This window comes from Acomys minous (assembly GCF_964271855.1).
Source record: "Acomys minous genome assembly, chromosome: 8".
NCBI classification, from domain to species: domain Eukaryota; kingdom Metazoa; phylum Chordata; class Mammalia; order Rodentia; family Muridae; genus Acomys; species Acomys minous.
This window is the reverse complement of record NC_140489.1, coordinates 14105415-14127090: the sequence shown is the minus strand read 5'-3', so window position 1 is coordinate 14127090 and position 21676 is coordinate 14105415. Positions and strand designations below refer to the sequence as shown.

At 46.6% G+C, this 21676-nt stretch overlaps 2 protein-coding genes across 4 annotated transcripts in view; both read left to right on the top strand.

Annotated features, from left to right (window-relative positions):
- The first annotated feature begins 51 nt into the window (after positions 1-51).
- On the top strand, positions 52-16053 carry GSKIP (GSK3B interacting protein). 2 transcript variants are annotated; one of them, XM_084792657.1, is made up of 3 exons: positions 52-180; positions 12584-12842; positions 14755-16053. In XM_084792657.1, the coding sequence occupies exons 1-3, from the start codon at positions 167-169 to the stop codon at positions 14914-14916; spliced, it is 435 nt and encodes a 144-aa protein (XP_084648783.1). In that variant the 5' UTR covers positions 52-166; the 3' UTR covers positions 14917-16053. The 2 variants fall into 2 exon arrangements, with proteins under 2 accessions (XP_084648783.1, XP_084648784.1); XM_084792658.1 differs by having other exon boundaries at positions 180-238.
- Positions 16054-19150: 3097 nt separating this feature from the next.
- Positions 19151-21676, top strand: part of AK7 (adenylate kinase 7) — a 67505-nt gene continuing 64979 nt past the window's right edge. For both annotated transcript variants that reach the window (XM_084792813.1, XM_084792812.1), the window contains exon 1: positions 19151-19447. In XM_084792813.1, coding sequence (XP_084648939.1) covers positions 19346-19447 — 102 coding nt within the window. In that variant the 5' untranslated portion in view covers positions 19151-19345. The remainder of the gene's footprint in view (positions 19448-21676) is intronic.

Genomic DNA, 21676 nt, shown 5'->3' with positions numbered 1-21676 from the left:
GGCGCAAGCGGAAGTGACGCCATATTGTGGGGCGGAAAAGTCTGGAAAAAGAGTCCGGGCGGGAGCATTTCCGGTAGTGAATGGGCGGGGCCATTGTGGGGGCGGGGGCGGTGCCGGCGCCGCAAGTCTGTCTCCAAGACGCCTCGGGAAGAGAAAGAGGAGCGACATGGGCGCTCGCAGGTGAGTGGGCGGGCAGGCTGCTGTCCCTGGGCTCTGACCTCGCAGTCGCGGCAGGGTGGTGAGTGCCGGCGGGCACCGGGATTCGGCCCGACAGGGGCATGGGGGGCGGGTCGGCCTGGGCTGTCCTCCGGGAAGTGGGACGCCGGACGCCGCGGGCTGTCGAGCGAGGACTGGAGGCTTGGCATTTCTGTCCGGGTTTTGACCGGCGCCTATTGTCAGCAAGTTGTTCCCCCACCTCACGCTGGCGTTATTTGCAAAGCATCCTGTAGGACTAGTAGTTTGCTGTTAGCAGAGCGCCTCCCGTAGTATGTATGCCACTCCGGCGACCAGGAAACTTGGGATTCCGGGCTTTTGCGGACAATACTGTTTTCTCTGTTAAATCCCGGCGCCTCCCGACCGGGTGGTTGCAGGGGGACCTCAGCGAATACTTTGTGCTGTCCGGGGAATCTGCGCAGCCGTATTTTTCTCTTTTTAGGAGACAATCCTTGCAGAGGCGCAGCTGGCTCCTTAGTAAGGCAGCCCCCAAAGGCCCGGAAGTCTTGCTGTCCGGGCTTACATTCCTGACACTTGACACTGAGCCACCTTGAACCTGCACTGCCCTCTCTGAGCCAACAAAGCCGCCTCAGCCAAGTGTGAGCAGATTAATAATATTAACTCGAGAATTGAGACATATGAAATGATGTGAGCTGGGAAGGGATCTAAACAGAGTCCTGGATTGAGGAGACTGAGTTAAAGAATTCTGACTCATGACGGCTACTTCTTCGAAATTGGTTCTTTTGGTTTAGTTTGGATTTTGAGACAGTCTCTCACCATGTAGCTCAAGCTGGCTTTGAACTCAAATAGCCCAGACTGGCCTAGAACTTAAAGTTCTTCCAGCCGTCGTCTCCCAAATGTTGAGATTTCAGGTTTGCAGCACCACACCTGACTCAGACTCTTTCCCCACCCCCCACCCCCCACCCCCTTGGGTTGTAAGAAAAGGCCTCTTGGCTGGAGGTGGTGGCACACAGCTTTAATCCCAGCACTCAAGAGGATCTCTGTGAGTTCTAGGGGAGCCACTCAGAAAAGAAAAAAAAGAAAAAAGAAAGAAAAGCCTCTCATTTGTAAAACGTGGTATTTTAGTCGGAGGTTTGGAAAGATTGAGGTAGTAAGATACTTGGATGTCTGAGTTCTTTTCCAGAGCAGACCACCACCTGCAAGGCTCATCTTACGAGTTGGTAAGTTCCAGGAACTTGAGGGAGGAGAAGAAAGAGTGGGAGCTGATGGTAGATGTAAGGAGTGTAGGCCATTGCAAGGATTTGGGCTTGTGCATTGTGTGAAATAAAAAGAAATACAACATAAGCCCGGTGGTGGTGGCTCACGCCTTTAATCCCAGCACTCGGGAGGCAGAGGCACGCGGATCGCTGTGAGTCTGAGACCAGCCTGGTCTACAAAGCAAGCCCAGGACAGTCAAGGCTACACAGAGAAACCCTGTCTCGAAGAAAAGAAGAAGAAGAAAAAAACAACTTGGCTTAAGTTTGCTAACTACAGTGATAACAGCCTGATGTGGGGCTGAGAAAACTAAAGGTGAAAATAGCCAGATCATCACTGAAAGGACGGTGCTGTAGTCCAGATTCCATTGTTTGGACCAAAATATAGCCATGAAGCTTAGAACCAATTGAGTTCTAGATATAGTTAGACAGTAGTAAGACATTCTTGCTCAACATAGTGACACACACTTTTAATCCCAGCACTAGAAAAGCAGGTGCAGACGGCTCTCCTGAAGTTCAAGGCCAGCCTGGTCTACATGGGGAGACCCTGGCTCAAAGAGATGCTGAACCTTACAAGTAATAATGACAGTACTCTCATCCAGGCTTGGTGCATCACGCCTTTAATCCCAGCACTCGGGAAGCAGAGGCAGGTAAATGGCTGTGAATTTGACGCCAGCCTGGTCTACAGACCAAGTTCCAGGACAGCTGGGGCTACATAGAGAGCTGGGTTCCCCTAGTTTTCCTCCAACCTCCACATGTGCACCATGGCATATTTTAAAATAAATTTTGAGCTAGGCGTGGTGGCGCACGCTTTTAATCCCAGCACTTGAGTGGCAGAGGCCGGTGGATCGCTGTGAGTTCGAGGCCAGCCTGGTCTACAAAGGGAGTCCAGGACAGCCAAAGCTACACAGAGAAACCCTGTCTCAAAAAACAAAATAAATAAATAAATAAAACTTGAAAACAAACAAGACCAGGCATGGTGGTGCACCTTTTCTTCCCAGCACTTCACAGGCAGAGATTAGCTTATTTATATACTGAGTACCGGCCAGCCAGAGCTATGTAGTGAGATCTTGTTTCAAAATGAACCAAAAAACAAAGAAAGAAAGAAAAGAGTATACTGCTGGAGAGATGGCTCAGCAGTTAAGAACCACAGGCTGGCCGAGCGTGATGGTGCACGCCTTTAATCCCAGCACTCGGGAGGCAGAGGCAGGCAAATTGCTGTGAGTTCAAGGCCAGCCTGGTCTACAAAGCAAGTCCAGGACAACCAAGGCTACACAGAGAAACCCTGTCTCGAGAAAAGAACCTGGCTGCTCTTCCATGGGGCCAAAGTCTAATACATGGTAGCTCACAACAGTCTGCAACTTCAGTCCCAGGCCTCCCCATCCTCTTCAGACCTCCTCAGGCATCAGGCGCATACATGACACACAGACATACATGCAGGGAAGACATCCAAAAATATAAAATAAATGTATTTTTTAATTTAAAAAGTAATAATATGTACTAAAGGGTATGTGTGTGTTGCTATGCATCTATCCTGGGACCTCACATACTCAGCAAACATTGTACTGTTGAGCTATATTCCCAGCCCCAAGAGATTTTTTTTTTTAGACACAGTCTCATTGTCACTCAGGTTGACCTAGTACTTGCAGATGGGGCTCTAATTCACCATCTTTCTGCCTTGTGCCCGAGTGCTGGGTTTACAAGCATTTGCCCCCACACCTGGCCCCAGCCTAATTCTGGAACTTGCCATGCACCCAGCACCGTTCTGAACACTCTGTCATGTTTCCCTGTCTAGGCTTGTCAGCACCATTTTAAGGTGGGTTTTAATGTTAGCGTCACTTCAAAGGGAAGGGATGTTGAGACATCTTGCCTGAGTCCCAGAGCATGCAGCAGAGGCTCCTGCGCTGGCCAGGCTGCTTGAGAGACCGCTCAACTGTTTCACGTTGAGAGGATGGTTACATAGTATATGCCATCCCTGCTGTCACTTGACACTAGTGCTGTCAACTGAGGAGCCACATTTGCTTTAGAGTATTTGTGATCCCTGCCCTGTCAGACACTTTCTTTCTTTTTTTTTTCCCCCCCAAGACAGGGTTTCTCTGTGTAGCCTTGGTTGGTCTGAACTCTCTTTGTAGACCAGGCTGGCCTTGAACTCACAGAGATCCACCTGCCTCTGTCTCTGGAGTGCTGGGATTAAAGGTGTACACCACCATGCCTGGCCATCAGACACTTTCCTGTCAGGAAATACATATCTGTCACTTGTCCTCTTCTGCATTTACTGCTCTGAATGTGCAGTGCACTAAAGTAAAAGTCTAGTAAAGTAAGAAACGGGGAAGAAAGGATCCAGAAGTTAGCATCTTGATAATTTCATGACTCCTCAAACTCAGAAATGGTAGCACAGCCCAGAGTCACCCACGGACGGAGGAAGCAGAGCCCTGAATCACTTGTGTGGGTGTTTGAAGGATCCTTTGTGGACACCTCATACGAACTGTGTGGTGCTTGAGAGTGACGCATGGCCCTTGTGGCGTTCCCACCTTTGAAGGTCCTAGCCACAGAAGACTGTTCACTGTGGTGGAGCAGCAGGGTAAGGCTTAAAGGGAAGTGCTGGTGTTTCCTTGAAATTATTTTATGTACAATGAGTATTTTGCCTTCATGCACAAATGTGCACTGTATGTGTACCTGATGTCTGAGGAGGCATCCTCGGAAGAGGATAAATTTTTTTAAGTGCCCTACTTACAGTTCCAAGAACCCACTTTTCTGGAAAGCTGTATACTTTGGGGCACCTTTTTGTTTCTTTGCTTGCTTGCATGCTTTAGCATGTAGTGCTAATAATCTTAGAATCTCATTTCTAATCTCTGGGTTTTGAGAGCTACAGAGTCACTGCTTATTTTTAGTTTTGAAGACTTCCCATGTTAACTAGCACCCTGCACGTCTCCCCCAAGCTTCCCCTTGGCAGAATGCAGTGCATTCCTGCACCTGCTGCCTTGTTTTGCCTCATCGTGGCTTGCGTGTGTGTGTGTGTGTGTGTGTGTGTGTGTGTGTGTGTGTGTCTGTCTGTCTGTCTGTCTGTCTGTCTCAGTCACTGCTGAAGTTAAGAGTGCAAAGAAATTTTTGTCAGCATATAACTAAAAATAGATATTTTACAAGTGACTGGCTTAAAATCTTTAATTTCTGAAGTACATATGTGAGGCTACAGCAGTGACTCGGTGGTTACAAGCACTGGCTGCTCTTGCAAAGGACCTGGGTTTTTTTCTGAACACCCACTTGGCAGTTCACACCATCTGTAACTCAAGCTCCAGGAAATCTGATGCCCTCTTCTGGCCCCTGTGGGTACTGCATGTACATGGTGCACAGACAAACACAGACAGAACACCCACTCATAAAATAATTTTAAAAAATTAAGTATATGTAAGGCAAAGCCATTGAAAACAAATATAGCCGGTTATGGTGGCACATGCCTTTAGTCCCAGCACTCCAGAGACAGGCGATCTCTGTGATTTTTGAGGCCAGCTTGGTTTACAAAGCAAGTCCAAGACACAGCCAAGGCTACACAGAGAAACCCTGTCTCAAGCCGGGCGGTGGTGGCACACGCCTTTAATCCTAGCACTCGGGAGACAGAGACAGGTGGATTGCTGTGAGTTCTACAAAGTGAGTTCAGGACAGCCAAGGCTACACAGAGAAACCCTGTCTTGGGGAGCGGGGTTGGGGTAGGGGGAAGAAACCCTGTCTCAAACAAACAGACAAAAGGTAAAGGATATAAAGATTAAAACATGTTTTACTGGGGGGGTGGGGAGGCAGAGGCAGGTGGATGGAGGCCAACCTGGTCTACAAAAGGGAGTCCAGGACAGCCAAAGAAAAACCCTATCTTGGAAAAAAAAAAAAGTTTGAGCTTTGCCCAAATTCCAAACAATGCTAATTATAACAGATTGTTATTTTTCCCCTTCAATTTTTAAATAGCTGTTTTTAAATGAAGTAAATTTGAACCTTTCATTTTCCATGGAACAGATGCCTGGTTACTTGCGCTGCCACAGCAACAGCCTGGCTTCTGAGGCAGATGCTTCTGCTTCCTGCGTCCTGCACTTCCCAGTGTGTCTCACGTTTGTTCAGAGCCTGTTTTTACAGCAAGCAATGCATTTTGTACCATAGGGAAGGCAGAATGTACGTTAGTGTTTGCTGCTAACTATTTAAGAGGAGGAGAGCTGTATTTAGTCCACTAAACTAGTGCTGGACTGCACTGCTTCTCCTGACGGAAGGCAGAATGGCATACAGAAGGTACACTGTTGAGCAGGGCTGTCCCCCAAAGACACTCAGGTGACCCCAACAGAGCCCCACATCAGAAAGTTTCTGTCATCCTTAGCAAAGCTATCATGAAGGTTGATCCAATGACGAGGTCAGAATCCTTGTGACTGAGCCAGAGCACAGTGACCGGCTGTGTTGGGTGAGGGCCCAGGCTTGAATATCCAAGCCTTTGTGCGGATGCATCATTCCAAACCATACCCAAGTTAAAAACTTAGAACTGTCACTGTCCCTTTAACTTGTGTGTGGTGCTGAGGATTGAACCCACAACCTTATACATGCTGAAGAAACATTCTGCCGTAAAGTCAAACCCCCACCTCAACACTCTTCAGTTATGTGTGTGTGAGTACAGAGTACTCATGCTCATCACAAAGTCACACACACACACACACACACACACACACACTACCTCAACACTCTTCAGTTATGTGTGTGTGAGTACAGAGTACTCATGCTCATCACAAAGTCACACACACACACACACACACACACACGCTACCTCAACACTCTTCAGTTATGTGTGTGTGAGTACAGAGTACTCATGCTCATCACAAAGTCACACACACACACACACACACACACACACACACACACACGGTACCTCAACACTCTTCAGTTATGTGTGTGTGAGTAAGAGTACTCGTGCTCATCACAAAGTCACACACACACACACACACACACACACACACACACACACACGCTACCTCAACACTCTTCAGTTATGTGTGTGTGAGTACAGAGTACTCATGCTCATCACAAAGTCACACACACACACACACACACACACACCCGCTACCTCAACACTCTTCAGTTATGTGTGTGTGAGTACAGAGTACTCATGCTCATCACAAAGTCACTCACACACACACACACACACACACACACACACACGCTACCTCAACACTCTTCAGTTATGAGTGTGTGAGTACAGAGTACTCGTGCTCATCACAAAGTCACACACACACACACACACACACACACACACACACGCTACCTCAACACTCTTCAGTTATGAGTGTGTGAGTACAGAGTACTCATGCTCATCACAAAGTCACACACACACCCGCTACCTCAACACTCTTCAGTTATGTGTGTGTGAGTACAGAGTACTCGTGCTCATCACAAAGTCACACACACACACAGAGATACACACACACACACACACACACACACGCTACCTCAACACTCTTCAGTTATGAGTGTGTGAGTACAGAGTACTCATGCTCATCACAAAGTCACACACACACCCGCTACCTCAACACTCTTCAGTTATGTGTGTGTGAGTACAGAGTACTCGTGCTCATCACAAGATCACACACACACACAGAGATACACACACACACACACACACACACACACACACACACACACACACACACGCTACCTCAGCACTCTTCAGTTATGTGTGTGTGAGTACAGAGTACTCGTGCTCATGCCGCCAGGTGCCCACAGAGACCAGAAGACCCACGGAGAGGAGGAGAGGAGGCGAGGAGGCGAGGGCCCAGAGCCCCTGGAGCTGGAGCCGTGGGTGGAGTGATGCGCTGTTGGAACGGCCTGGAGTAGCTTCTGGAAACTGCACTCGCTCCTCTGGAGGAGCAGTGAGCGGGCTTTCTGTTCTGTTTTTGTTGATGCTGTTGTTGTTTTGAAACAGACAGGGTTTCACTATGCAGCCCGGACGGAAAAGCCGAGGGCAGACTGAATTATAACACAGATTTCCAGATCACTACATCCAGGCCAGCACTCATCAGATAGCAGGGAGTGCACAGCACCTGTGTCCATGTAAAGCAGTGCACAGAAACCACGATGGCGACAAACATGTCACCTGACACTAACCCAGGAGGTAACAGAAAGAGCAGATAGAATATCTAAAGCCAGGGCATGATTCCACGTATTCAAAAAGGTAGAGAAAACTTTGAACAAGTTAAGCAGAAATGACGTCTTAAATCAATGGGCCGTGGTGGTGGCAGTGGCAGCGGCGGCGATGGTAGTGGCGGTGGTGGCAGCAGTGGCACTCCAGAGGCAGAAGCAGACAGATATCTGAGTTTGGGGCCAGTCTGGTCTACAGAGGGAGTTCCCGGACAGCTGGGGCTACACAGAGAAACCCTGTCTCAGGAAAACAAAACAAAAATATCAGTGCCTTAGTACTGCAGATCTGCTAATCTGAAAATAGTAACAGGAACTTTCACAATGGGACAGAGGAAAGGGTGAATGAGCAGAGCCTGAGGAGGGGACCCCGTGGGACAACAAAGGTGAACTAGAGTCTCCAAAGGAGAGGCGTGGGCTTGGCTGCTGCAGTGCCACCTAGCATATAGGAGTCCCTGAGTTCACACCCAGCAGCAACTCCACATAAAACCAGACATGACGTCACACACCTGGAACCCCAGCCCCCAGGTGGGGTTAAGGGACTAAACTGTCAGTTGATTCTTGGCTACACGCTGAGTTCTAGGCCTGTCAGGGCTACATGAGACCTTGACCAAAAAAGAAACAAAAACAAATTATATTATACTATGGATTTTTAATATATAGAGGAAAGCATATGACAAAATAGCCAGGGTTGTATAGTGTACTCTCATAAGGTTCCCATACATGAAGAGCAGTGTACCATCCATCAAAGCTACATTATGATAGAGCAAATGCCTTAAAAGCTGAAGCAACCACCAAAACCACACAAAGTTATAAGTCTTTACACATGTGTAGTCCCAGCACTCTAGAGGAGTTCAGATTCATCCTCAGCTTCATAGCAGGCTTGAGGCCAGCCTAGAAACATGTATTTTAAAAAAGGAAAAAAAAAGGCCATTAACTAGAATTTTGAGAATTAGCCAGCCCAAATAGAACAACAAGGAAATGGAAGTAAAGCATGGGTGAGAAAAAAATGGACCGGAGGACTGTCCCCGTCCTCCCTGGACACGCCCGCCCTTAGCTTCGGCTAGACGGCCCTTCTCAGTGCTGTGCTCACACCCTGTGCAGGCTCTGCTGTTCTCTGCCCCTGGAGAACCCTTTCTGAGCCGGGCGGCGGTGGCACGCTCCTTAAATCCCAGTACTCGGGAGGCAAAGGCAGGAGAATCTCTAAGTTCCAGGCCAGCCTGGTCTACAGAGTGAGCTCCGGGACAGCCAGGCAGCCAGGGCTACACAGAAAAACCCTATCTCGAAAAACAAACAAACAAACAAAAAACCCTTCCTGCCGTTGGACTGACCTGTTCCATGAGTCAAGCCCTGTCCTGAGTTGTGTCAGACCATTGAGCATCTCACACAGAGACTGCTGTCCAGTGAGTGTCCTTGCTCTGTAAATAGAGCACCATGAGGCAAGGAGATTGTGTCGTCACCCAAGTACGGGGGCACTTAATAGTAGAGCCTGTAGTTGAAGCAAAACATAGCATTGTTTTCTGTAGTTATGGGCTATTTACAATTAAGTGTATTTCTTTAGTTATGATCATATTTATGGTCTTAATATTTGTATTAATATTTCATATACTGTTGTCTTGGTTTTCAAATGAGACTTTAAAATACTAGTGAATATCTTTAACTTAATAGTCTGCTTCTTAGAGAACACCCTGGGTAAAGCCAGGCCTATTAGTTGCATGCCTGTATCCCAGCACTTATAAGAGATTAGGCCCAGCCGGGCGGTGGAGGCACATGACTGCAATCCCAGCACTCAGGCAGAGACAGGCAGATCTCTGAGTTCAAGGACAGCCTGGTCTACTGAGTTAGTTCCAGGACAGCCAAGACTACACAGAGAAACCCTGTCTTGGGGGGGAAAAGTGGGCAAAGGAGATGAGGCCCAGAAGGTCATGGTCATCGTCGGCTACAAAGTAAGTTCAAAACCAGTCTAGGTAACACAAAACCCTGTCTAAAAATAAGAAAAGAAAAGAAAAGAAAAGCCAGGTGGTGGTGACGCACACCTTTAATCCCAGAACTCAAGAGGCAGAGGCAGGTAGATCTCTGTGAGTTGGAGGCCAGCCTCGTCTGCAAAGCAAGTCCAGGGCAGCCAGCTCTCTGTTATACAAAGAAACCCTGTCTCAAAAAGAAAAAAAGAAAAAAAGTGTATCAGGGCTGGAGAAATGGCTCAGCAGTTACAACCACTTACTGCTCTTGCAAAGGATCTGAGTCCAGTTCCCAGCCCCCACCATGACTCGCAGCTGTCTGTAGCAAAAGGCTGTGTGCAATGCCATGACAGTGGATAATGGATTCTGTAAGTGCTGGTTTGGGCAGAAGCATTCCATGCAAAGTAGGCAAATCCATACAGAGTATGGAGGGCGGAGTACTGGTGAAATTGGCCAGTGTAATCATTCTGCCACCAGGTCACTGGCTGGTCTGCTGCCAACAGGTTTGGCACTCAGCAGCAGCCATACCCAGGGCAGCCTTGGAGAGTAGAGGACACAGGAAGGGACTATATGCCAAGGAAGTACTCTGAATCCTTCAGATGGAACAGGCCATGCTGATATCTTGATTTTATGCGTCATACTTCCAGAACTTTAAGAAAATTAAGGTGCTGCTTTCAGCTGCCATGTTGATGTTTATTTGCTCCAAGCCGCCATGTTTGTGGCCATTTGTTACAGCATCAGTAGCAAGCACATACTGATAATTCTACAGAACGTTTTACCAAGTACATTCTGCGTGCCAGGCACAAAAAAAGTTCATTGTCATCAGGGTTCTGTATTTTAAATCTCTTTACCTCCTTAAATCTGTTAGAGAGCTATAACAGCCACCACCTTTGATTTTGGTGGGCTCCCAGAAAATCAATGAGAATGCTTTCTGTGGCCAGCAGTGTCAGGGGACTCCACTGGCTCCAGTAACTGAAAAGTACAGAGGTTGGGAAGCTGGCTGGGCTCTCCTGCTTTTCGCTCGGTCTCTTGCTGCTGTTCTCTTCCCCTTGTCAGCATTGTCCTTGGACTCCTGTCCTCATCTTAAGGTGGCTGCCAAACGTGTGCCGTGACTGGACTAAAAAGATAGTGAAAAGGTCTCTGTGTCACTTGGTTAAAAGGGACTGTAACTGAAGAGCAGAGTCAGCCTCAGCTGCATCACCTGATGACATCACTCAGCAGGGAAAGAGGCATTATGATTCCTCTCAGAAAATCTGGGTATAACTAGGCAAGGGAAAGGTGGTCCAGAAATAACCAAGTGTGTTACAGCCAGCAGAACAGTAAGTTCCAAGCTAGAGAGAACAGAGCACTTCTTACTCTTCCAGAGCAACGAGCAGGCTTGAGCTCCCAGCACCCACAAAGTGACTCAGCCACCTGTCACTCCAGCCCCAGGGAGCCCAGCGCCACCTTCTGGACCCCATAGGCCCCTGCACACATGCACAAGCACACAGACACACAGAAACATGCACTGCATATAAATAAAATAAGCCATTTTCAGAAGTTTTAAATCTCCCACAGTATTCTCTGAAGGATGCATGAAGACCCCTAGGCATCTTCTCCTCTTTGGAACCCAACTACCCAGTACCATCTGGTGGCCTGTTCTGCCAGCTTGTGGTGAGGCCATCTTGCATTGCCAGTTCCTGCAAAGAGAACTTTATGAACATCTTTTTCATGGAATAGTTACTCTTTTGTTGTTGTTGTTGTTCTGTTTTGTTTTGTTTTGTTTTGAAACAAGGTTTTCTCTGTGTAGCCTTGGCTATCCTGGACTCACTTTGTAGACCAGGCTGGCCTTGAACTCACAGTGATCCTCCTGCCTCTGTCTCCCGAGTGCTGGGATTAAAGGCGTGCACCACCACCACCCGGCTCATGGAATAGTTATTCTGATGTCTGTAATACCAAGGCAAAGACACGACATGCATAGTGTTTTGAGGCTGAACCCTTCCAAACTGATTTTTTTTTAAACCAGGGCCAAGCCAGTGACAGCATCAAATCCTAACCACTAAACACCAGAGACCAAGCTGAATTTATACACTATATTAAGTGGTCACATCTATAACCCAAACACAATTTTAATCAGTGTATTAATGGAATAATACAGTGCAGTAACCCAGTTTTAGATTTTAGGTGCATAGCATCATCCATTTTCTTAGTTATGACTGTGAACTATGATTTCAAATAAACCGAGGAATACATATTAAAACACTGAGCTCTTGTTCTTTGCCTCACAGGTTGACAAAAGTTAAAAAAAAACAGGGTGGGGGTTGGATAGCTTGTAATCCCAGCACTCATGAGGCAGAGACAAGGTGGATCTCTGTGGATTCAAGGGCAGCCTGGTCTATAAAGCAAGTCCAGGACAGCCAAGGCTAACAGAGAAACCCTGTCTCAGGAGAGAGGGGGGTGTTTTAAGGCTGACAACATAGCTAGCTCAGTGGATAAAAGCACTTGTTGCCAAGCTCAGTGACCTGAATTCAATCCCCAGGACCCACCAGCTGGATGGAGACTGACCACCACAGCGGGCCATGCAAGCAGGTGCCCATACACATAGACGTCACGCTCCCCACCATTATGACAGTGGACTAACCGCTGAAGCCAGCCCCAATGAAATGTTTTCCTTTGTAAGAGTTGCTGTGGTCATGGTGTCTCTTCACAGCAATAAAACCCTAACTAGACAGAAGTTGGTACCAGGGTCTGAGGTACTGCTGTGACAGGCCTGCCTATGCTTCTGTTTGGAGCACTGTGGACTTGTGGGCTTTGGGCTAGAAAAGCAGCTGAGTACTTTAAGTGTGGCTTACCGAGCCGTAGTAGCAGGAAATTGGTAGACAGTGGTGCTGGAGGTGATTTCACTTTGGGCTGGCTCAACAAGTTTCAGAGGAGAAGAATATTTGTATGTGGCCTAGAGATGGTTCTTGTGATATTTTGGTGAAGGATGTGGCTTTCTGCCCTTGTCCAATTTGAATATCTTTCTATTTTAAAAAAATTTTTTTGATTACTACTTTGTTGCAGAATGGAAACAGACTGTAATCCCGTGGAGTTAAGTAGTATGTCCGGATTTGAAGAAGGCTCCGAGCTCAATGGGTTTGAAGGAACGGACATGAAGGACATGCGCCTAGAGGCTGAGGCAGTTGTAAACGATGTTCTCTTCGCAGTCAACAGCATGTTTGTCTCCAAAAGCCTGCGCTGCGCAGACGACGTGGCTTACATCAATGTGGAGACAAAGGAAAGGAACAGATACTGCCTGGAGCTCACAGAGGCGGGGCTCAGGGTAACTCACTTTTATTTTTAGGAGAAACAAAAAGGCATTATCTTTATCATTTCATCAGAAAAGACAAAGAGGGACATTACATGAAAAACAGACATGGGTATCTTCAAAAAAAAACTTAAGAAATATTTTTCTCAAAATTTGAGTTAATAGGTGTTTGACTGACACAGAACAGCTCAATTTAGGGGCATAAATGCATTTACAAAGTATTGATTCAGTTTATTTTAACTATTAACACCTAAACGAATTTCTTTCTTTCCTGTAGCTAAATGTGTCTCCCAGAATGGGTCCTGTGCAGGGCATGCACTTGTAGTTGAAGTATCTTTTTCAATTTGTTTTGGTTTTGGTTTTGGTTTGGTTTTTTGAGACAAGATGTCTCTGTCTGTCCTGGACTAGCTTTGTGGACTAGGCTGGCCTCGAGCTCACAGTGATCCACCTGCCTCTGCCTCCCAAGTGCTGGGATTAAAGACACGCACCACCATCGCCCAGCCCTAAGCTTTTCTTTACCCGAAACTTGCTCTATACCAGGCTGTCCTTGAACTCAGAGAGTTACTTGCATCTACCTCCTGGGATTAAAGGCCTGTCTGTATTCCAGCTGGAGCACACAGGCCTAGAAGGTTTTGGATGTGATTTCTAGCCTGAGCAGTCATGTTCTGAATTAAAATTACTCTACAACTAGATGGCATGTGGTAAGGCCAGAATCCACATAAAAATGGAAAGAGAATCCAGGCAGTGGTGGCATATGCCTTTTTTAAATCCCAGCATTCAGGCGGCAGAGCCAAGTGGCTCTCTATGAGTTTCAGGCCAGCCTAGTCTACAGAGTGAGGTCTATGGAAGCTAGAAGAAAACCCTGAAAACAGAGAAACTCTCTCTCAAAAAAGAAATAGAAAGAGAAAACTAACTTTACAGACTTGTCTGACTTCCATATATATGCCAGAGAGAGAGTGTGTGTGTGTGTGTGTGTGAGAGAGAGAGAGAGAGAGAGAGAGAGAGAGAGAGAGAGAGAGAGAGAGAGAGAGAGAGAGCGCAATTCTTTGGAGATACTCAGAGGTTGGTTGTGATGAAATCCTTTAATCCTAGCCCTCAGGAGGCAGAGGCAGGTGGATCTCTTGAGATCGAGGCCAGCCAAGACTGTATAGTGGACCCTGTCTTTTTAAAATAAAATTTTAAAAAAGCAGGAAGAAATGCTTAATGGTTGAGCCCTTGCCTCTTAATATGTGACCCTGGGTCCAATTCTCAGCAGCAGATGGAATGGGGAAGCTTCATCCCCAGTATGTTTACTGCAAGAAGGTACCTTGGTGTGGTAGATCATTGGCATGTATGGAGTTCAGTAAGAGTAGGTGCTGGAGAGAGAGCTCGGTGGTCAGGAATGCTTGTTTCTCTTGCACCAGTTGGATTCCCAGCACTCACATCTAGCTGTGACTGCAGCTCCAGGAGGTCCAATGTGGCCCCCTAGCCTCCATGGACCCCTGCACTCAGGTGCACACCAGCACACGTACACATAGTTTAAAATAAAAATGAAGGTAAAAAATGGTTTTAAAGCCAGCATGGGCGTGCACCCCTTTAACCCCATCACTCTGAGAGGCAGTGGCAGGTGGATCTCTGAGTTCAAGCCTAGCCTGATCTACATAGTGAGTTTCAGGACAGCCAGGGTTACACACAGAAACCCTCTCTAAAGAAAAAGAAAAAAAAAGTTTTGAGATTTCAAAAGTGCAGTAATATTAAAGAGCCATGGTGGGGGAAGCATGTTGCGGTAGTGGGTATAAACTACTTATATTGTTTGCTAACAGCTGAAATGCATGTCGTCTGCTGAGAAATAGTCACTGCAGAACAAGCCCCTTCAGACACCTGGCTCTTACCTTCTGTGCCAAGACGGAAGCTGATGCCTCTGCTCACTGCTGCCCTTCTTTCGTAGGTGGTGGGCTATGCTTTTGACCAGGTGGAGGATCATTTGCAAACCCCCTACCACGAGACAGTCTACTCCTTGTTGGATACACTCAGCCCTGCCTACCGGGAAGCATTTGGAAATGCACTGCTACAGAGACTGGAAGCTTTGAAAAGGGACGGACAGTCATGACTCATTTTCCTCCTAGTGGGGCTACTGCTGGTAGAGAATGCTAACATAAGACTTGACATCTTGCATATAATCCTTGTAGAAAGTGCATCGTTGGCTTATCTGTTTATCATTCCTTCACATGTAGGCTTTTGACTCCTCGGAACCTAATTGACTCAAATTGTCTTGGTTTCAGATTCATTTAAGGGAATTTTGAGAACATCACTCTGACACGATCACTCTGATTTTTTCACACAGCCTCTCTGCATTTCAATACCTAATCAGCACTTCATTCTCTTACTACAGGGCTTCAACGCTGCCAGCACTCTCTTTTACATAGAAAATTCTAGATTTGCACAGTGATACAGAAATTAAAATCACCTAACTTCAGACCTGGATTCAGCCTGCTAAATCAGGGGTTTACTACTAGCCTGGACTGACTTTGTAGTGGTTATTTTGTTATTGGCCTTACTGGAAACAAACTGTCAACTAGTTTTCCCTGCACAAACACTGAAATTGACTGCTCTACTTAATCTACGTAGATTACCAAATGCACTGATGAAGATGAACTGCTTATATGCCACTTAAGTAGGATGAAATGAAAGGCAGGGACAGAAATAGTTCTCTATTCCTTGTTTGCAACAGCCAGCCAACCTAGAGAGGACAGACCATGAGCAAATGAATGTAACAATTACTCATTTCCAAGATATCTAAGCACATGAGCAAATAGAGGAACAGGCCCCACCGCATCTTTCAATCCTCCGTGTGTGTCACTTCAAAGGAAGAAGATCCTGGTTTCCTAGGAGACGGTATTTTGGCCTGTGTTGATTCTTATTCCGAATGTTTGTTTACAATGTACAGTATATATATATATATATTCAGAAAGTATTTTTGCTTCAACGCTACTTTCTATAAAGTACTGCTTTGGTATTCCTGCAGCTTCCCTCCTTCCCAGCCGCTGGGCAGTGTTCTGTCCCATTGCCGTGTGTACAGTGTAATGAGTGCATTGTATGGTTTGAAACCAAAGGACGAATGAAGCATTCAGAAACTTGATATTTAAAAAAGAGATGCTCTGTATTTTATATTTTATTACGTCCCTGGTGTTTATAAACTTAATAAAACACATCATGCTGCTGCATGTTTTCCAGTACCTGACAAGCATGAAGGCCCTGGTGGTGTTTTTTTTCGTTGTCATCCAAAGCTGCTTCAGAAATGCTTAGCCACCATTAGCGTTCAGGTGCACCTCATACACATGACATTAGTTTTCAGATGGGCATCTTTCATGTGAGTCGTAGAGCACTTGCCTGTCATGGGTAAGCACTGGGTTCAATCCTGAGGATCAAAATAGTTTTAAAAACTCAAAATGACCATGTGAGCCAAGACAGGTTGAATTCCATCTGCACGGCTGGTGCCTTCAGTGTTCCCCAGGTGCTTGAGCCTGGCTCTATGAGGCGCTCATTCTGGTGTGCTGTCCAGTGGCTGTGTGTGGACAGTGAGCCCAGCTTCAGGTTGGACGGATTCGTGCTTAATCTCAGGCTAATGTTTTTTTAAAAGGTGTTTGTAGAGCTTGAATAAAATTGTTTACTTGCTTTGAGTTGAGTATAAAACAATCTTGTGTTTAAAAACTGAAATTGTTGCCAGGCAGTGGTGGCACACACCTTTAATCCTAGCACTTGGGAGGCAGAAGCAGGCAGATATCTCTGAGTTTAAGGCCAGCCTGGTCTACAAAGCAAGTCTAAGACAGTCAAGGCTACACACAGAGAAACTGTGTCTGGAAGGAAGGAAGAAAGAAAGAAAAAGAAAGAAAATTGTTGCCATGCCTGTAATCCCAGCACTTGGGAGGCGGAGGCAGGTGGATCGCTGTGAGTTCGAGGCCAGCCTGGTCTACAAAGCGAGTTCAGGACAGCCAAGGCTACACAAAGAAACCCTGTCTCAAAAAAACCAAAAATAAAAATAAAAATAAAACCTGAGGAAGAGTGACATGGGACATGGGGGCAGGATCACCTTACATAAATCCTAGGCTATAAAATGCTCTATATTTTTTATATATATGAAGAAGTGAAGTTAAACAATATATCCATCACTAGATAAGGTAGGTAATACTTATATTGTATTTGTTTCAATGCCAAAGGAGAATTTAGACCTGGAGTTTTGCCTCATACTTGGATGCACAAGAACCCAGCTCACAGTAATGGAGGTGGGGTTTCCGCTAGCTGAAAAGTTTGTCCTGGTCTGTCTGCCCCAGGTGTGTCCATGAAGAGGGCTCAGGTCTCATGTCCCACAAGGGCATGCCAGCCTTTCCTCTGGCTCTGAGGAGCCCAAGCTCTTCCATACGCAACACCCTCAACACCCTCTATTCAGGGGCATCAAGCTCCCTCCAGTGTTCAGGAGCAAACCCTGCTGCTTGGTTCCTATTGGAAGAGGAAACACATCTGGGAACAGACAATACCGACTTTAGAAATCTTTTCGTTCTTCGTTTAGGTGTAGCATTGCTGACCCTTGACAGATGAGGACCTTTGCCCACCCATGAGCAATGTAGCTGGGGCCAGAATGGCCTTCTGGTCTTTCCAAGTACATAAAAAAGGCACCACACACACACACTCACAGAGGAGAGGACTAGAGGAATGAGACAGTAATTGCTATAATAAAATCAGTAAGCTTGGGGGCTACAGATATGACTCAGCAGTCAAGAGCACTGGCTACTCGGGCAGAGGACTTGGAGTGTAGCTCAAAGCCCTCTGTTCCTCCAGTTCCAGGGGGTCCAGTGTTCTCTTCTGGCCTCTAAGAATGGCACCGGGCATGCATGTGGCACAGAGACATTCATACAGGCAACCCCATACACATCAAATAAAAAATTATTTTTCAAATTTCTATATGCATGTATATTTACATATAACAAGTTAATGTGTTTACATTTAACAAGTTAGTATTTAAAACTATTTCCATACAACCAGACTACAACAAGCAGGTTATAGTCAGAGCCTGACAACCTTTTGAAGATCAGCAAGAAAACAAAATAAATGTCATCGCTTATTACATTGACTTATTTGTGGGAAGAAGTGTGTCTGCTGTGGCATGTGTGTAGAGGACAGCTTGCTAGAGTCTATTCTCTTTGGGACAGAGGGATAGGACTCATGCTTGGTGGCACCCTTCTTCACCCTTGGAGCAATCTCACCTGCCGCAATGTTATTTTTGTTGTTGTTGAAGTAATCTCCATTTTGTTGTTGTTTTGTTTTTAGAGACAGGATTTCTCTGTGTAGCCTTGGCTGTCCTGGACTCCCTTTGTAGACCAGGCTGGCCTCGAACTCACATTGATCCATCTGCCTCTGCCTCCTGAGTGCTGGGACTAAAGGTGTGTACCAGCACACCTGACATAATCTCATTTCTTTTTTTTTTCTTTTTCTTTTTTTTTTTTCTCTTCTTTTTTTTTTTTAAGACACAATTTCTCTGTGTAATCGTGACTATACTGGACTTGCTTTTTAGACCAGGCTAACTTCAAACTCACCTGCCTCTACCTCCCTGATGATGAGATTAAAGGCCACCACCCCCAGCTAAGTAATCTCATTTCAAAAGAAGGCCCAGAATCTAAACTTGCTGAGTTTAAACTTTGTGATTATGTGTGAATTCCCTGGGCATAAAGTGCCTCTAGGAGCTGCCACAAAATCTCCAGGAAAAAAATCTGAAAATGCTTTAGGAAACACAAACTGGAAAGAGAAATCTCAATTGAGAAGATGCCTTTCACAAGGATGGCCTGCAGGCATTTTGTTCATTCCTAAGGGAGAACCCAGATCACTCTGGGCATCCTTACCCCTGATCCTGAGTTGGCTGAGCAAGCCAGTAAGCAGCATTCCTCCACTGTCAATGCTTCAGTTCCTACCTCCAGGTTCATGCCTTCTGCCCTGACTTCCCTGGACGATGCTCTGCAAGCTGTAAATTTTGATCCGGTATTATCACAGCAAAAGAAAGCAAATTAAGACAAACCCCAAGCCAGCAGACACCCGTGCACCAAGCAGCAACTGGCTGCACGGCACGGGGTTTGATGGTTGTCCCACGTGTCCTGGAGGCCAAAACTTCTGGTAGCTGCTTTTCTTTACAGTAGAGAAGTCAACCCAAGCCTGGAGTCCTACAGAAGATGTACAGAAGACAGAAACGCTGGGTGCGTAAACCTGGGGGAAAGCACTCTCCAAGACCAAAGCCCCGCCCTTTCAGACACGCCCCGTCCAGACCCTGAGTCACGCCCCCAACGGACACCCCCACCCCTACCCCACCTCACCCACGCCACGCCACGCTCTTGAGGCGCAACCTATCCAGAGCCCTCCTCACCCGACACGCCCCACCCAGAATCCGAGCCACGCCCCAGAGAGCTTGACCCTCCTAGTCTTCCCAGGCCACGCCTCTCTTCCTTAGCGACCAACCGGACTCTTTCACCTTAGCAACTGCTACAGCTGCCACCATGTTTGAAGAGGAAGTTCCTTCGGCGACTGAGAAGGTTCTGAAGATACAGAGGGTGTTCATAAACCAACTGGACACCTACAGCAGTGGAAACATAGGAAAGGTGAGCGGTGGCCCAGACCACACTGGCCCTCAGCCCCCAGGGTGCGTCCCTGGTCCATACTCACGGTAAAGGCCTGCACCACTGCTCTTAGGGGCCTCCTGAAAGATTCCAGGCCTGGCATGTCAGTGCTTCCGAGACCTGTCCCTAACCAGGCTGGACCTATGCTCCTTCCTGGAAGCCCAGGTATTTGAATATGGGGAAACTGAGGCTCAAGGGAGGAAAGGGCTTGTTAAAGATCATAAGGGGTTATGGGCACGACTTAAAGCAGACAAGATCCAGCCGTTACGTCGCCCATGTATCATTCATCTACCCTTTTTTTAAGCATCTTTTTTATGCTAGGCACAATTTTTGACCAGGTCCCTTTAAGCTTCCCCACCTCCAGAAGGGCTGGGGAGATGTTACTTAAGGCACAGCATGATGGACAGCCTGAGGGCATCCATGCATCATCCATGCAAAACCGGCCAAGCAGTGCTGGGAAGCAGTCAGGGAGATCCTGGGACCGCCTGGGGCCGCCCAGCCTAGCTGAGATGACAAGCTCCGGGTTCAGTTAGAAACCCTGTTTGAAAACAAATAAATGGAGATGAAGAGGAAGACATTCTACCTCTAGCCTACACACACACACACACACACACACACACACACACACACACATACACACACACGTGCGAGAAGATCCCAAAAAAGAACCTAGGAGCTGTCATTTTAAATTGTTCACTTAGCCGGGTGGTAGTGGTGCAAGCCTTTAATCCCAGCACTTGGAAGGTAGAGGCAGGCAGATCACTGTGAGCTCAAGGCCAGCCTGGTCTACAAAGCAAGTCCAGGACAGTCAAGGCTACACAGAGAGACCCTGTCTTGAAACGACAACAACAACAACAACAACAATAATAATAAAATTGTTCACTTGTCAAAAAACACCATGTTTTAGGGACTGGAGAGATGATGGCTCAGGGTTAAGAGCAGTGGCTGCTCTTCCAAGAGGACCCAGGTTTAATTCCCAGCACTCAACATGATAGCCCACCATCATCTCTAACCCCAATCCAAGATGATCTGATGCCCTCTTCTGGCCTCTGTGGGCACTGCATGCACATGGTGCACATGCATACACACAGGCAAACACTAACACATAACATGAAAAATAGATAAATCTTGACACATGCTTGCAGAGGCCCTGCCTGTGGGGGCCTCTGGATCCAGGCTTTCAGATGAGGAGCCTGGGGCTGTGAGAAGTCAAATGCTGACAAGGTACCCAAGCTGCACAGCTAACTAAGTAGGGGGGGGGGAATTAGAACTCAGACCTCCTGCCTCTCAAGACTGTTAAAAATGAGTCTGTGGGGGCTGGAGAGATGGCTCAGTAGTTAAGAACACTGGCTGCTCTTCCATAGGTCCTGATTTCAAGTCCCGGCACCCACATAGCACCTCACAACTGTCTGTAACACCCTCACACAGACATACATGCAGGCAAAACACCTATGCACATGAAATATAAATAAATAAACCATTTAAAATTGAGTCTGTGGAGACAAACTCCCTAGTGACTCCTTTTAAAGCAAATCATCAGGTGACCAGTTGTGGTGAAATTAAATTCTGGCATGGATTATTAAGGGGACATGGCATGCCTGGATAGCCACACAAATATAGCACTGGAGTAGACAGAACAGTATGTAGATGAACAACTAATGCTTTCCATTTGACAGGAAAAGTTTTCACCCAAGTAAGCAATGTGCTGTATGTAAGTTCACAAACAAGAAGGATGTGAACACACCAGGAAGTGATGCTCTTCAAAAAACTGGACATTTATATTTGTTTTTTTGAGATAGGGTTTCTCTGTGTAACCTTTGCTGTTCTGGGATTGCTTTGTATACTAGGCCTCTGCCTTTGCCTCTGCCTCCCTGAGTGCTGGGATTACAGGTGTGAACCTGGCTTCTTTTTTTTTTTTTTTTTTTTTAAAGATTTATTTATTATGTACACCTGCATGCCAGAAGAGGGCACCAGATCTCATTATAGATAGTTGTGAGCCATCATGTGGTTGCTGGGAATTGAACTCAGGACCTTTGGAAGAGTAGCCAGCTCTTAACCACTGAGCCATCTCTCCAGTCTGTGTGTGCCCAGTGGCCTGTTTTCATAGTGATTAGTGTTGTTGCTGTTGTTGTTTTTAATTGACACTGGAATAAGATACAGGTTTTACATTACTGAATGAATCTTTTTAAAAGTAAATAGGCTGGCACAGTG